Genomic DNA, 13,496 nt, shown 5'->3' on the forward strand with positions numbered 1-13,496 from the left:
TCCGCTTCTGAGAAAATGTGAAAAGGGGAACATGGTCCCTTTGCTCACGCTATTGGAAATCACCAAGTCTTACTGCAAATAACCGATGCAGTAAATTGCTTTGTCTCTGCAAGTCGCTGTCAGTTTGTCAACCCTTAATATGGGACAACATGGGAAACTAACTGATTATCTCTATGCACAAGCAAACCCCCAAATATGTGATTGTAATGTGGAAATAAGACCCACAAAAACTGTAGACCACCATTGCCATAAGCAAAAACAAGCACAGAGTCACTTAATATAAGCGGACATGGCAACAATGAACTAAATCCTCCTCCTACACTACAGTTGAAACCACGCCTTTTTCTGACGTCACCTTGATTCGGATCTCTCCTCGCGCTTGTATCAGCTACTAGAACAGTTAAGGTTGTGGCAGCAGTGCCTGAAGTGCGCCAATCCACGGAATTGTTTCCATATTCTGGAGAATCAGTCCGTTTTCTCGGGAAAACAAATTGTTCGGAACGGATTTCAGGTCCGTTGAAACATCTTCAGCACCCAACAAAAATAATCTGATAATCCTCACACTCCCAAACTGAGGGAACAGACCGGGACCGTTGGGATTTATAGGACATATTCTGATCACTACGGCGCAAAACAAAGTACAGAATCTTGTTAAACATACTTGCATTGAGGAGCAAACGGAACGGATGCATTAAACGCCCCGTTATTCAGGGTTCACTGTTATTGCGCTTCTGTTTTGAGGGGGTTGAGCAGCCGCACTGGATTCAACGCTTGGGATGCGGGATCCCTGAACTTGTCTGCTTCTTATCCGCCTCGTCGAGCGGACTTTTCATCTGCAGAATCAGATTCGATCAGTATCTTACACGGGCTTTGGATGTGATCTAGATTCCTGGCTGTGCTAAACTCTTCATTGAATGCAGTTTTACTAACAGTTGACTTTCTGTCGTATAGTGAAGGGGTGGACAGAAGTGGATTGTGTTGAAGTTGCATGAATCAACGGATCGCTCTTTGCAGATCGCAATATCAGATCGGATATTTGGCGTGAGGCGCGATGGCAGTGTTGGCGACTTTTTGGATTGTCCTGTTGGTCGCGTTAAACGCTCCAGGTAAGTCCATGAGCTCAACTGCGGGATGTTTGTCAGTAAAATATGCGCTATTGTCATTTAGTCAGACCGCCAACCGGCATCTTTAAAATACTATGCGGTTCATAACTGTTTAAAGTTAGACTAAACCTCTCTGATGATACAGTGTTGCCATAATTAAGATAAACGGACTCGAACTGAACGCATGAAAACATGAGATACAGGCAGATGGCGATAGTGATGCTGCGCTAGAATATGTGTTCTGCTTGTTAATTGTGAGTTATTGAAGAGCTGCAGGTAATATAAGGGAACAAAAGATGTTAGTTCTCAAATTATTTTAAGAGATAAAGGGTATTCATGTTTACATATACAAGTGATCATTTATTTAGTAGTCCTTGTTCGACAATATCGTTTGACGCCAGATGTCAAATTGAGTGCCATGGATGGAGACGGATCAAGTAGCCTAACCCATAGCGATGAATCATTCACATTACAATTTAATGATGAATATACGCACTTCTTGGTGTAAAATTCTTCAGACTGTAAAAATAAGCTGTTTTATTATTTTGTTCTTATAAAAATTGTTATTTTTTAATACTATTAATATTTTCCTGGGGGTAAAAACATTATTTGTATCAAACAATTTTGACTTCCTCTCAGGCATCCTTATTTGTCATCATTGATCCATAAAGTACACTTTAAAAAAAAGCATCAATCTCATTTGAACTTTTTTCAAAATTGAGTAGTTGTGATAGAATTTATATTTGCAAACAAAGCTATTTAACACCCCCCCCCCCCACACACACACACACATGTATATTAACAATGACTTTTTGTAATATTTTTGCAATTAGTTCTGGCAGTTAATATGCTTCATAATGTTCTAAGGTGCAACGGCTTTTGCTCTAGTCAAGTATGAGTTGGAATTAGTTAACTTTCCTTTGGCTGTCAGATTAAAACACTTGCTTTGTCCGTGAGTGATATATGGGTGTGACCCCTCTGTGAAGCTCATAGAAACCGCCCTCCCTCGCTCATCCTCTTTACCTGAACTTCCCTCCTGTAAAATTAATAGATCACATGAAATGACATAATAACCTTTAATTCAAACATACAGTTTCCCTTTAAAAGCATCCCTTTCCCTTATCAGCTATAGTATTCAATTCATTTGCGTTCCCCAGAGACTCTGACAGTACTACTATTGGCCCAGCATTAGGTGTCTTTTAATAAACTGCTCTTGAGTGTATATTTTCCAATCAATACTGCACTGCTGACCTTTAATGTTGTAAACAAACTGTCTGATATATTGGTGGTCTTAGAGCGCTTTTCCGGCCTGCCCCTAGTGGCTGTAGAAGAAGCTAAGCCAGTCAAAACAGCTGTTCAGGGTCAACTGAGTGAAAGGCTTATGTGATAATAACCCTTGCACCTCCTTTCATTGGGTGATTCTTCCCTTTATCATCTCGCTTTTCCACTCGTAAGTGATGAAGACATCCCTGCATCCTTGATTAAAACATTCAAAAACAAATTTGTTTAAGAATACTCTGCTGCTCTTTGTAGTGACATAATGATTCGCTAATAGTTTTGCAAGACTCAAAGAATGCCTAGATCTTACCGTAATGAGTTGATTTTATCGCTAAGCTTCATGCTTTATGTAATATATGGCACCTTTTACAGTTGCAAATATCTTAGCTCAAATAGCTTTGACATGTTGCTTTTGGCGTGACTCCAGAAATGGAACAGTCTTTTTGGAATCACACGGTGACCAAATGTTTGTGTGCCTGTAAGGCTGCTTTCAGATTCAGTTCCCGTAGAATTTTTTTTTTTTTTTTTTTTTCATGCGATGTAATAAAACCAAATGACGCGTGTGGCAAGATGATGCAGGAACTAGAAGTAAAATTGTCGATGGTGGCACACTGTAATAAGAGTCAGCATTTTGAGCATTTGTTCCTGTGGGTAAGGGATGACTAAATAATTGATTGGCTTGCGTTTCTCACCATTAGCAAGGACTGGTAACTTAATGGAGCAAAATATTTAATTTTCTTGACAGTAATGATATGCATAGAACTATTCATTTATTTATTTTTTCCAGGGCAGCCTATAATTTAAGACTTCAAAGTCATAATACATACTAAAAATGGTGGGAGAGGTTACGAGAGCATAGAAAAGTCGCAAAGATCCGTTCAGACAAGATCCTTGAGAAAACAAACCCAAGCATGCTCTGTTGACAAGACACCTTGGAAATCTAATGATATACACAACCCGGGCGTAGCAAACACATCCCTCTTTGTTCACCTCTGTTCTGTGTTTACTAGACACTTGCCATGCAATTAACAGCTGGAATGGGGGGTCTTAGAAGACATCTGGTTATTGTTTCTCTTTCTGAAGCAAAGCAATCACTCAGCATAAATCAAATCTACGTGAACATGTTCATGTCAGAGCCGGTTACTTCACGTGCAGCTACACGTACAGCTGAGTATTAGCTGTGCTGTGAAGCTGAGTAAAATAATGAAGCATAATGAATTATATGGATGCGGTTCTGCTTGCTGTTATTTGACGCCCAAGGCTCTCCCATTGAAAAGCATGGGCTGAAGTGTTGTAATTTATAATGTTATCTGCTCTGAGATTCACGTCCCCTTTTTTTGCCAAGTTGGAACCCGTCAGGCTAATCTATTAATAGGGCAATTTGCAGCCTGTTGGTTGAAATGCGGCCTGAGGAATCTCTCGGGTGTTCTGATCTATTGATAATGTCTGAAATGGCTCAACGCTAGGCTAGATTAATCAATAGATTGATGCTTTCTTAACCTCACAGGTTTTTATGAATTTCTTTCGTTTTGTGAAATTGTAAGTGGTCAACCGTGTTTGGATACCAACATTCTTCACAAATGTTTTCTTTTGTGTTCTGCAGAATGATCAGAATGAAAAAAAGTGTCATTCCAAACCTGTATCAGTTTATACATAAAATAAATGATGTGAGTAAATGATGACAGAATGTGTATTTTTGGCTCTTCCATTTTACCGGGATGGTTTTCCTCAAGGAACACATAAAATTCCTGCATTCTGTCATAAAGCGTGTACAGTGAATTTCAACAACACATGTTGGCCTGTGATACAACATATCTGTGCTGTTAATTCTCCTTGTTCATATAAAAACACAACGGATGGATAACTCTTCTTTGTGGCTAAAATTCATTCAGCAGTGCAAAGGACGAAAGAAGAGTAAAGGAACGGGCTGTGCTGTTTGATAGTGATTACATGACTTATAGCCCTCCCTATAGAGTAAAACAGATGCTAGATGGATAATTTCGTGTTTGGCAAACCATCACTGACCCGTAAATCGTCATTTCCTCCTGTGATACCTTTTTTAGCAATACTTTTTTTCCATTAACGGAATGGAAAACTTTTTAAAGCTTCAGAAAAAAAAACATTCATCATTGTTTTGCTCGATTTAAGGAGTATTTCATGGAGGAGCTCTAATCTGTACCTTAATTATTTGAGCCCACCACAAACATCAATTTTACTAAGAGGGCTGTTTCAAGGTGACCTACCTAGGGAAGTGGTTTGCGTGTACGTGTCGGAATCAGTCGAGTTAATCTGGGGTAGAAAATGGCTGAATGCCCAAAATGCTTTTTCACCTGTTTCTTAAGCACTTTCAGCTACTGCATGTACTATATGAAAGGTGCTTTATCAGTGAAATTTTGGTTGCAAGGTTAGTACCTAGTTATTATCCAGTTATTGTAATTAGAGTATAATAAGTACATCTTAAGTACATGGGGAACAGGACTGTATAATAAAGTGCTACGGGTATATACAATATGTAAAATATAGATGTTACTACTTTTTGCAGATGAAATGTTCACAATTAGACAAACTATGAATAGAGCGAAAAATGAATAGGGTCAATTCAGATTTTTAGGTCGGCTTAATATTTTACTTACCAGAATGTCACAGAATGGAACAAATACCCATTTGGCCTTGTTACCCATGAGTCCCCTTTTCGCAGAGAACGACAGCTGATTCTCTGCGTTCTGCTCTTTGATCACAAAGTCTTGCCTGATTTGTGTAGAGATGATCCTGTGGTTCATGTAAAAGATCAGGATTATTTTCCTGGCTGGAGGAATCGTGTTTGAAGTGGTTCAATCAAGAGAGAGAAGAAGAACATCTTGTGATATTCCCCCCCTTGCGTGTTTTGATTATCCCATTGACTGTGAAAGCCATGTTTGAGTGGCGTTTTTAATTTGTGAGTTTTGCCAACGCTCTCTAAATTGCTACGATGAGTAATATCAGATCGCCCAGGGTCTTTCACGTATGTGCACTAGAAAGATTACACATGCTCAAAAGAGTTCAGCGAGGGGGAAATATACGTTGTTTGCTGCGAAAGCTTGGCTCCCTTTCACGTCAAATGGCTTTACTCTTTTCTTTATGTGCAATGACAGGAATTTGGTCATTCACTTTGAGGTCAGAAGGTGAGCCTATTAATGTCAGCCCTCTTTGAAGGTCTAAGTGATATACAAGCTGTAGTGACCCCCACAATAGATGGTTTAGCTGGCAAACAAGTGTGTGTGGGTGTAAAACCATCACTTGTTCCACTCCACCCATGAGAAACTGGGGTAAAGTCAGACAGATGGTTAACACTCCTCAATTGTATTTCCAAATGTGTTGAAAATCTGCTTTATTCCCAAATAAAGTGTTCATTACTTTTGCATTAGGTTACTCGCCTTGACATGAGTCCCATACCATTTTAAACCATTTTCAATTCACATCAGAGTATATTACATAAGCGTGAACTGAAACCGCTTTGGTGAAGGGACCTGATTTTAGCAGTTGCAGTTACGCTTTGATGCCGTTTCACACTTTTAACGGTGTTTAACAATGTGTTGCATTAAAAAGCCAGTTTCTGTTTATTGATTTCATCTGTCAGTGTGCACATTCATTGAACCGAAGTTTAGTCATGCATATTAAATGAGCTAAGATGTTAGTTTGTGTTCTGTTTTATTTATTTATTTATTTATTTTTCAAAGAAGGATTGTGCTATTTCTCCCACTGAACTTGATTTAATATGCTTTATGCAAAGTGTTTTTGTATTTCATTTAAAGTGGCCTTGTTCAGTATTAAACATTCTCTTTCACAATCCTGTACTGAAATCTTGTTATCAAATGCATCAGTTTGCTCTATTCAAATGCTGCAGACTTGGCAAAGACACTGGCTCAGTTCCAAAACCTTTATAGGCACGATTCTAAGGTATCATAGGTGAGCTCCTAACATGAAGGGTGTTCCAAAATGTAATTATGTTGCTGTTTTTTTTTTTGTTTTGTTTTTTTGTGGAGAAGGCAATCCCATAATGCATTTTGACCAGTTCAGTAAAAAAAATCCAACATGGCACATAATATTCATTAACTATTGAAACATCTCTTTAAAAATGTAGTTTCCGCTGTTCACAATGCAGTGCTGCACTTATAAACAGGCTTTATACTGGAAAAAAAAAAAGAAATGCCGTCAAGTCCAGAATAGAGATTGGCCAAAATAAAACGAAAAACTGGGCGATTTTTGCACTAAACACACAATCAGCAACCGTCCGGTTCCGATTTATGGCTGGTCTACCGGAGCATCTCTTGTTAATAGCAACATATTAACGCCAAACTCTGTTGAAATCAATTGTGAATTGAGTCTCCTGTGCACTTTGCTACATTTATGACGCACAGAAATGTTGACTATGTAGAGCGGTCTTAGTATGTCACCTTAGAAAGCAGCTTCCTAGGTTTTGGAACCAAGCCATTTTTATTGTTATCTGGGTAAATATAGCTTTTAATTACTGTAGTGTAAAACAAAGTAAGGTGAGATTTACAGGTAAGAGAGCATGAGAGGTTATCGTGTACCCCTCATCATCAAGCAGAAGTGATCTATGGGGTCTGCCCAATCATTCTTGAAATTAACAGCGTAGAAAGCTATTAACATGAACCATCCAAAGCGGTGCTTAAGATGAAATGGACTGTGCCAAAACAGCAGCAGCATACTCAATCCGCTCAATGCACAAATGTCTCACAAAAAACACTTCACTCAAAATACGTCACATTAGTTGGCTGTGTTATAGTTGCGTTGATGGGTACTTGCCTCCAGTCCGTCATTATAATGAGGACATGGTCACAAAGTTGAGATCTTATGGGAGTATGAAAAGTGTCGATGGACACACTTTCAGGTTCTTCAGGTACAGTACATTGAAAACGAGCCGTTTTAAATTAGAGCCTCATTCAAATTGAGCTGGAAATGATCAATAATTGCTGTGCGTGAGGTTGCTCACCCTGTTTTCATAAACTAGATTTCTGTCATTATTGATAGATCAGGGCCAGGATTTGGCAAAATGATGACTTTGTTGATCACTATCACATTTAGGGCCTTTGCAAAGAATATGAAAATAAAAACATGCATAGTTCTTAAAATGCATATTTGCATTTTATTTTGAATGTTTAAAGTAACTTAGCATTTATTAAGTCTAATTAAGTACTTATATTGATCACTAAACTCTGCTTGTCTGACGAACCCGGAAGCACAGTTGCTTGTTGTGGAATCATGATAATTTTGTCTATAAGCCAGGCCCCCCTTGCCTTACTTCCTTTCTCATTGCTCTTTAATTGTCTTCGCTGTATTGTGCATTCTGGGAATGCGGGAGGCTGGGACAGGTCTCTGTGGTATGTTCACTTATATAGATCATTGCCCTTCAGGCTGGTTAAAGCGATTTTCTCAACTCCAAATCCCCATCTTAGTTGGATTAAACATTTTGGGGGAATGAACACTTCGAATGATGGATGAGCATCAACCACAGAAATGCAATTATTCTGAATGTGAATTTGTCTATAGCTCTGAAATGTAATCCAAGTAATAACTCTGCACCATGCAAACTTGATTCTGCAAAATATGAATAATTTTGCTTTCATACACCTTCGGTTCTGTTTACCCAGGAGGCTTGTTGCTTATTGGTGCTTTGCTTACTGTGTGAAAGACTTGCTGTGGACATTCTGGTATCCACTACAGCAGGGATTTACTTTGAGTAGTTGCTCTCCTTTTCGGTTTTGTAATATTTATTGAATAAAAATGTAAAATACTTCGGCCAAAAAAACACTTTTCTTGATTGTTAGCTAGATTCACTTGTTTACAATTGGCTTGTTTACACTGAAATTGACCTCAGTGGTCAACAGTTGAATGTCTTTTTTGCATACATGTGCCATAATTGGAAGACAGGGGTGTATTCTTATTTGAAGTGGATCTTTTGAAAACCAAAAGCCAGATGAACCAGGGTCATAAAAGCGGACGTTGATCAGAAGCAGGTGTTTCCCAAAGGATCATGGAGCTTGTATGGGTGAAAAACCTGTAGAACTCATCAGCCAAACCTCAATAAGTGCTGCTTAACCCCAAGAGGTCACATGTAGGCCAGGAGAAGTTTTTTATTGCGTGTCTTTCAGTCTGTTTGTCTGTCCTCCTTAGAGAGAAATAGTCGTAACTGTCTGACAGTGACACATGGCACAGCGTTTGGCGGGGGATGCTCACCGGATGGAGTTCTGCTGTGAAAGTGATTATACAGACATTTGGGTTGGATGGTTAAACATTAGCATGCAGATGAGAGCTCCATCCAATTCCCTTGGAGGTCTATTTTGTACTGGGGTGATGTGTGGAAAGCTGCCCGAGCTAAGAAAGAACAGTGAGAGTGACAGCCAAATAATATTACTATGGTGAATTTACCTCATGGACCACTGCTAGCAACCCCTGCAGACTGCTAAAGCAGCATTTGAGACACTGGTTGAAACTCCAATGTTGTGCACAGTGGGGATTTTGATGCAAGCACAATTAATTTTTGTACCTTATTAATATGGGTTTGTCATATTCAAGAGTTTTGTTTTTTTCATCACAAAAACCCGCATATTATTCCCTAACCAGCCATAATCCAGTTTAACCAAATACCGTCTTTGCTTGTGAAGCGTCATTGTCGTTCTTTTTACCACAAAACATGTATAAATGAGGCTCATTATAGAATGTATGTTTTGTATATTATAAAAACATAGGCTAATTGCCTGAAACATTTCACTGCTATTTGTCATTATGTAAACATATACCCATCTGTATACCTTTTTTAATATTTTTAATGAAGCATTTACTTGAAGAAACACTGCTTAAGATATTAAGACTTGTTTTCATAGATTGTATCTTAAGGGTATTTTGTCTTACTGCAGTGGCACATTTGAGCTTGTTTATTAAAAATAAAAATAAAAATTCTGTCAGCAAGACAACAACCATTCACATTAAAGATAACATTGTGAATGCAAATATCTATTCTAAATTATTCATTGCTGCTTCTCAAGAATATTTAGGAAGTTTTAGGAAGTTATAATATTTATCCACTATCTAAAGACTCAAATTGAGTGTTTTCATACCGTTGCAATAAATTACACCAGATTATGGTAGTCTGCAGTAGGAGTGGGCGGTATGATAAATCTCACGATATGAGATTTGATTTTACGATAACGATATATATCACTATATGGTTATTTTATTTCATTTATGTTGTTAAAAATAAGAAAATAAACAAATTACAAACAATAGGACAAATACAATATAACTAAAATATTAATTAATTACGTTTTTCAGGTACAATAGATATTAAAATTTATTTAACAGTTAGAAATCTGTACAAAAATTTAAATCAAATGCAAAAATAAAATATTGCATAGTATTCACTGTATGTTATTTTCACATTAATGACACAGAGCAGCAGATATATTAGGCTGCTGTCACTTTAAGACCAAATGCATGGATCCATACTGATACACATCTGGTTTACACCCTACTGTTTACCTTTGAGACTGTGATGGCAAACACAATTCTATCACTGAATAAGAGACAAAGATTTCCAATTGTCTTTGATGAGGTTTATTTTCTTGCAAGAAAAGGCCAGCAGTCATACAGTCACACAGAGTGGCTGCAGAGTGTGACAGTGAAGGGAGGGCATCCTTCCTCTTTATAGTCTTGACTCCCTGAGTGTTATCTTTCTAGGCCAATGATGGTATTTTCAACCATACGTGGAACATTCTAAGACTGTTCATAATATTTGAGGCCACTATTATGCTATTTTAAAGTTTCCTAATGCTGTTTTGGAGTCTCCTACAACAGGTTTATATGCATCAAAGGTCAAAAAACTGTTTAATTTTCTCATAATATACATTTGCACATCACCACGTTTTCAATGCTTCTCAAACGACTTGTCAGATGAATCAATCTCTCTAAATCCCTCCTCTCCGCGAGCTACCTGCTCTGATTGGCCAGACAGCTCAGTCTTGTGATTGGTCTACATGCCCATTGCCATAAGAACGTCAGCTCTTGTCCTGAGGCTTCCTACACCGTAAACTAAACAGTCACGAACAATGACGTTGATTTTACCATATCAATGCGAACACGAGTCCGATGATGAAACATTGGAAGAACTATTCATTCAACCCCAACCTCCATCGCAAGAACAACTCGAGCAGGACGTTTCTCAGTGATACACTGCTCAGTTTGAGGGACATTATGGGATGTTGCAACTGTAATTCCTCACCATCAGCATTAACAAGTGCATGTCCATCAACAAACCGATTATTTTACTTATACTTTTTTATTTACCGAGTTTTTTTCTAATTTATTGCCGCTTTTGACATTTCGTCTACATCGAACGCACATGGCACCCTTTAGCGTCAATATGAGACGCAGATAGATATGGGCCAGAAGGCGCCTCCTAGCGGTCTAACCCTAACCCTACCCCAGACCTAAAACTACCCATAACCGAACAAAGCTCTGTGCGTCTCATATTGACGCTAAAGGGTGCCATGTGCGTTCGATGTAGACGAAATGTCAAAAGCGTCAGTATATGACGCCCAAGGATGAGAATGCGTTGGTGGAAACTGTATATCAATAGCAGTGCATACATTAGCCGAACTCTAGCGTGAATGACTGTAACATAAACGTTGGTAAAACAAATCTTGCTCCATGCTTAATCTTTACTCAAAGTAGTGAGAACGACAGACGATCTGCATTAATAGACACAGTTATAGGCAATAGTGGCCCACAACTGATCAGCAGAAGTATTTCAGTAAGACAGTAATAATGTGAGTTAACCAGTTAGCAGGAGACCTACACAATATTAAACTGAAAACTAAGTATTTTGAACACCATCTTTCAAGATTAAGTGGTTCATTCATGCATTTCATCACTCTGAAGTGTCAATAGTGCTATATATTTACATACCGTGATATTTACTAACCTCAATACCGTGGTAATGATATATATCGTCATACCGCCCAGCCTTAAGGCCCGTTCACACCAAGGACGATAACTATAAAGATAACGATAAAGATATAATTCTAAAAATCGTTCTCCATATTAAAGAATAACAGAGTTCACACCACAACTATAACGATAAAGATATGAGGAACGATATCGTTGGGATCACTTTCAGAACGATTTTTTTTCAGCTGTCAAACGATAAAACACTGACAGTCAATCAGAATCCATTCTAATTTAAAGGTCTCGCGCATTTAAAATGGGGCGTCCGCACGCGTGCTTAGAATAAAAAGACCGTTATCGTTCGTTGGTGTGGACGCATATATAGTTATCTTTGTCGTTATCTTTATAGTTATCGTGCTTGGTGTGAACGGGCCTTTAGACTGCAGCATTCTCCGCTCACAACCGGCCTGCAAGAAGGGGAATTGCTATCTGCATGCTTCGTGCATTAGTAGGCTAAGTGATTTGCATGTTTTGCATTTGCAAATATACAACACTGTCTTTTTGTCTACACTGAATTCTCCCTAAGTTTCTTAGTGATGGATAAAGGGTTTTACTTAAAGTGTTTTCCTTTTGTAATGCAAATGCTTAATATGTCACATTCGCAGGACTTCCACCACTGTGTTTTTTTGGCTGAGTCTGTAGTGCACATTTAGATGGTGCTGTGCGGCTCTGTCTGGATGCGGCGTAGCTTCTCGCTGGTGAATTAAACATGAGTGAGAGCTCCTGATCTAAATAATGGAGTGGATGTGACAAGCACGGAGTGTTTCTCCACTGCACAGCTGACTGCACAAATAACACTAAAAACAGAGTAAGTGCTAAATTAACACACACATGCGCACACACGCAAGCTTTCCCTCCTTCTCTTTCTCTTTGTTTATGGAGGGTCTTTAGGTAGGCCTGCGTGAAGTGTGTTAATGGGAGTGGGTTTTTAGCATCAGGGTGACCTGAAAGTGACTCTGCGCTGGGAACTTTTAGCCTCAGCATCCTTAGGATGAGGGTGTATGATGTCTCAGTGCAGAACGTATTTGTCTGTGTGCACCTGCGACTGTCTCTGTGCGTATGCATGCGGCGCGGGTACACACACTTGTTTTCCAGGTCCCTGATCACACGAACCTCTCTCTCCCATCCGTCCAAATGGAGTTCTTGTTTTATCTGTAAAGCACAGGTGCAATTTTCTGCTTCAGACCCCTGAAAATCCTGTTCTGTTTCGAATCAAATGCCTGAATCAGCCGACTAAAGAAAAAGGAAATCAATAAATGGGAGCCGATCTTGCTTGTGTTGTTCTGATTTGGTATTAATCTGATTTAGCGATTCTCATCTCGATTTAGAGATTAAATAGTTAAGCCCACCCATCCTCCCACCCTTGGTTTTCCACTCACTGAACAGATACTTCAGCTGTATTACTGCAGCGTTTTCCCCTCCTCCCTCGCTTGGCTTCTCTTGTTTTCTCTGCTTTTTCATGCAGAATTTCAAGAATTGGCTCCCGTTCAAATTGTGTGTAGGAATTTGAATTGAATAGGCCACAGGATGATGAATTAGAATGACAGGAAAATGAATTACAATTTTAACAGTCACACAATGGAGGAATTTTATTAGTCCAGCTCCAGTATTCATGAGTTAATTCTGACTAATTATGCCTATTTATTCCCTGGTACGTATAATATAGGAGACCACTAGTGAAAATTCATCTCTTTTTTTTTTATATACTTTTTATATATTACAAATCATATTACTATCGTAACATGCAGAATCTTAAATATTTTTATTTTTTAGTAAAAAAAAAATATAAATAAATCTAATTCGTTTTTTATCTGAAACTTTTTGATTATTTCCAGGTTTTAATCAGATTTTCAGTTTAGCATCCTTGTTTGCTTCCTCAATTCAAATAATTTCAAATTCAGGAATTAAACTTGAATTATTAATACATTCACAGTTCAGTTCTGAATAGTTCACAATCCCGGTTGTGTCATCCATGGATCAGCTCATTAGGATTCGTCATTTAAATTAAATCCTTTCAGAGGTCAGTGTTAATAATCCCTCCATTTCTCTCTCTGTTATGTCTGTCGCTGTCATATCTCTCTCTGCATGAACGTCTGAACTTTGCTCAAACTC

At 38.4% G+C, this 13,496-nt stretch overlaps 1 protein-coding gene across 2 annotated transcripts in view; it reads left to right on the forward strand.

Moving 5' to 3' along the window:
- Positions 1–383: 383 nt before the first annotated feature.
- Positions 384–13,496, forward strand: part of nectin1b (nectin cell adhesion molecule 1b) — a gene marked incomplete at its 3' end in the record, with an annotated part of 250,842 nt that continues 237,729 nt past the window's right edge. Inside the window, exon 1 of one of the 2 annotated variants that reach the window (XM_081372829.1) lies at positions 384–1,106. In XM_081372829.1, the coding sequence (XP_081228955.1) occupies positions 1,052–1,106 (55 nt within the window). In that variant the 5' untranslated portion in view covers positions 384–1,051. The remainder of the gene's footprint in view (positions 1,107–13,496) is intronic. The other variant, XM_081372830.1, reaches the window with a different exon arrangement.

Source organism: Scardinius erythrophthalmus (assembly GCF_964197995.2).
Source record: "Scardinius erythrophthalmus genome assembly, chromosome: 8".
NCBI lineage: Eukaryota > Metazoa > Chordata > Actinopteri > Cypriniformes > Leuciscidae > Scardinius > Scardinius erythrophthalmus.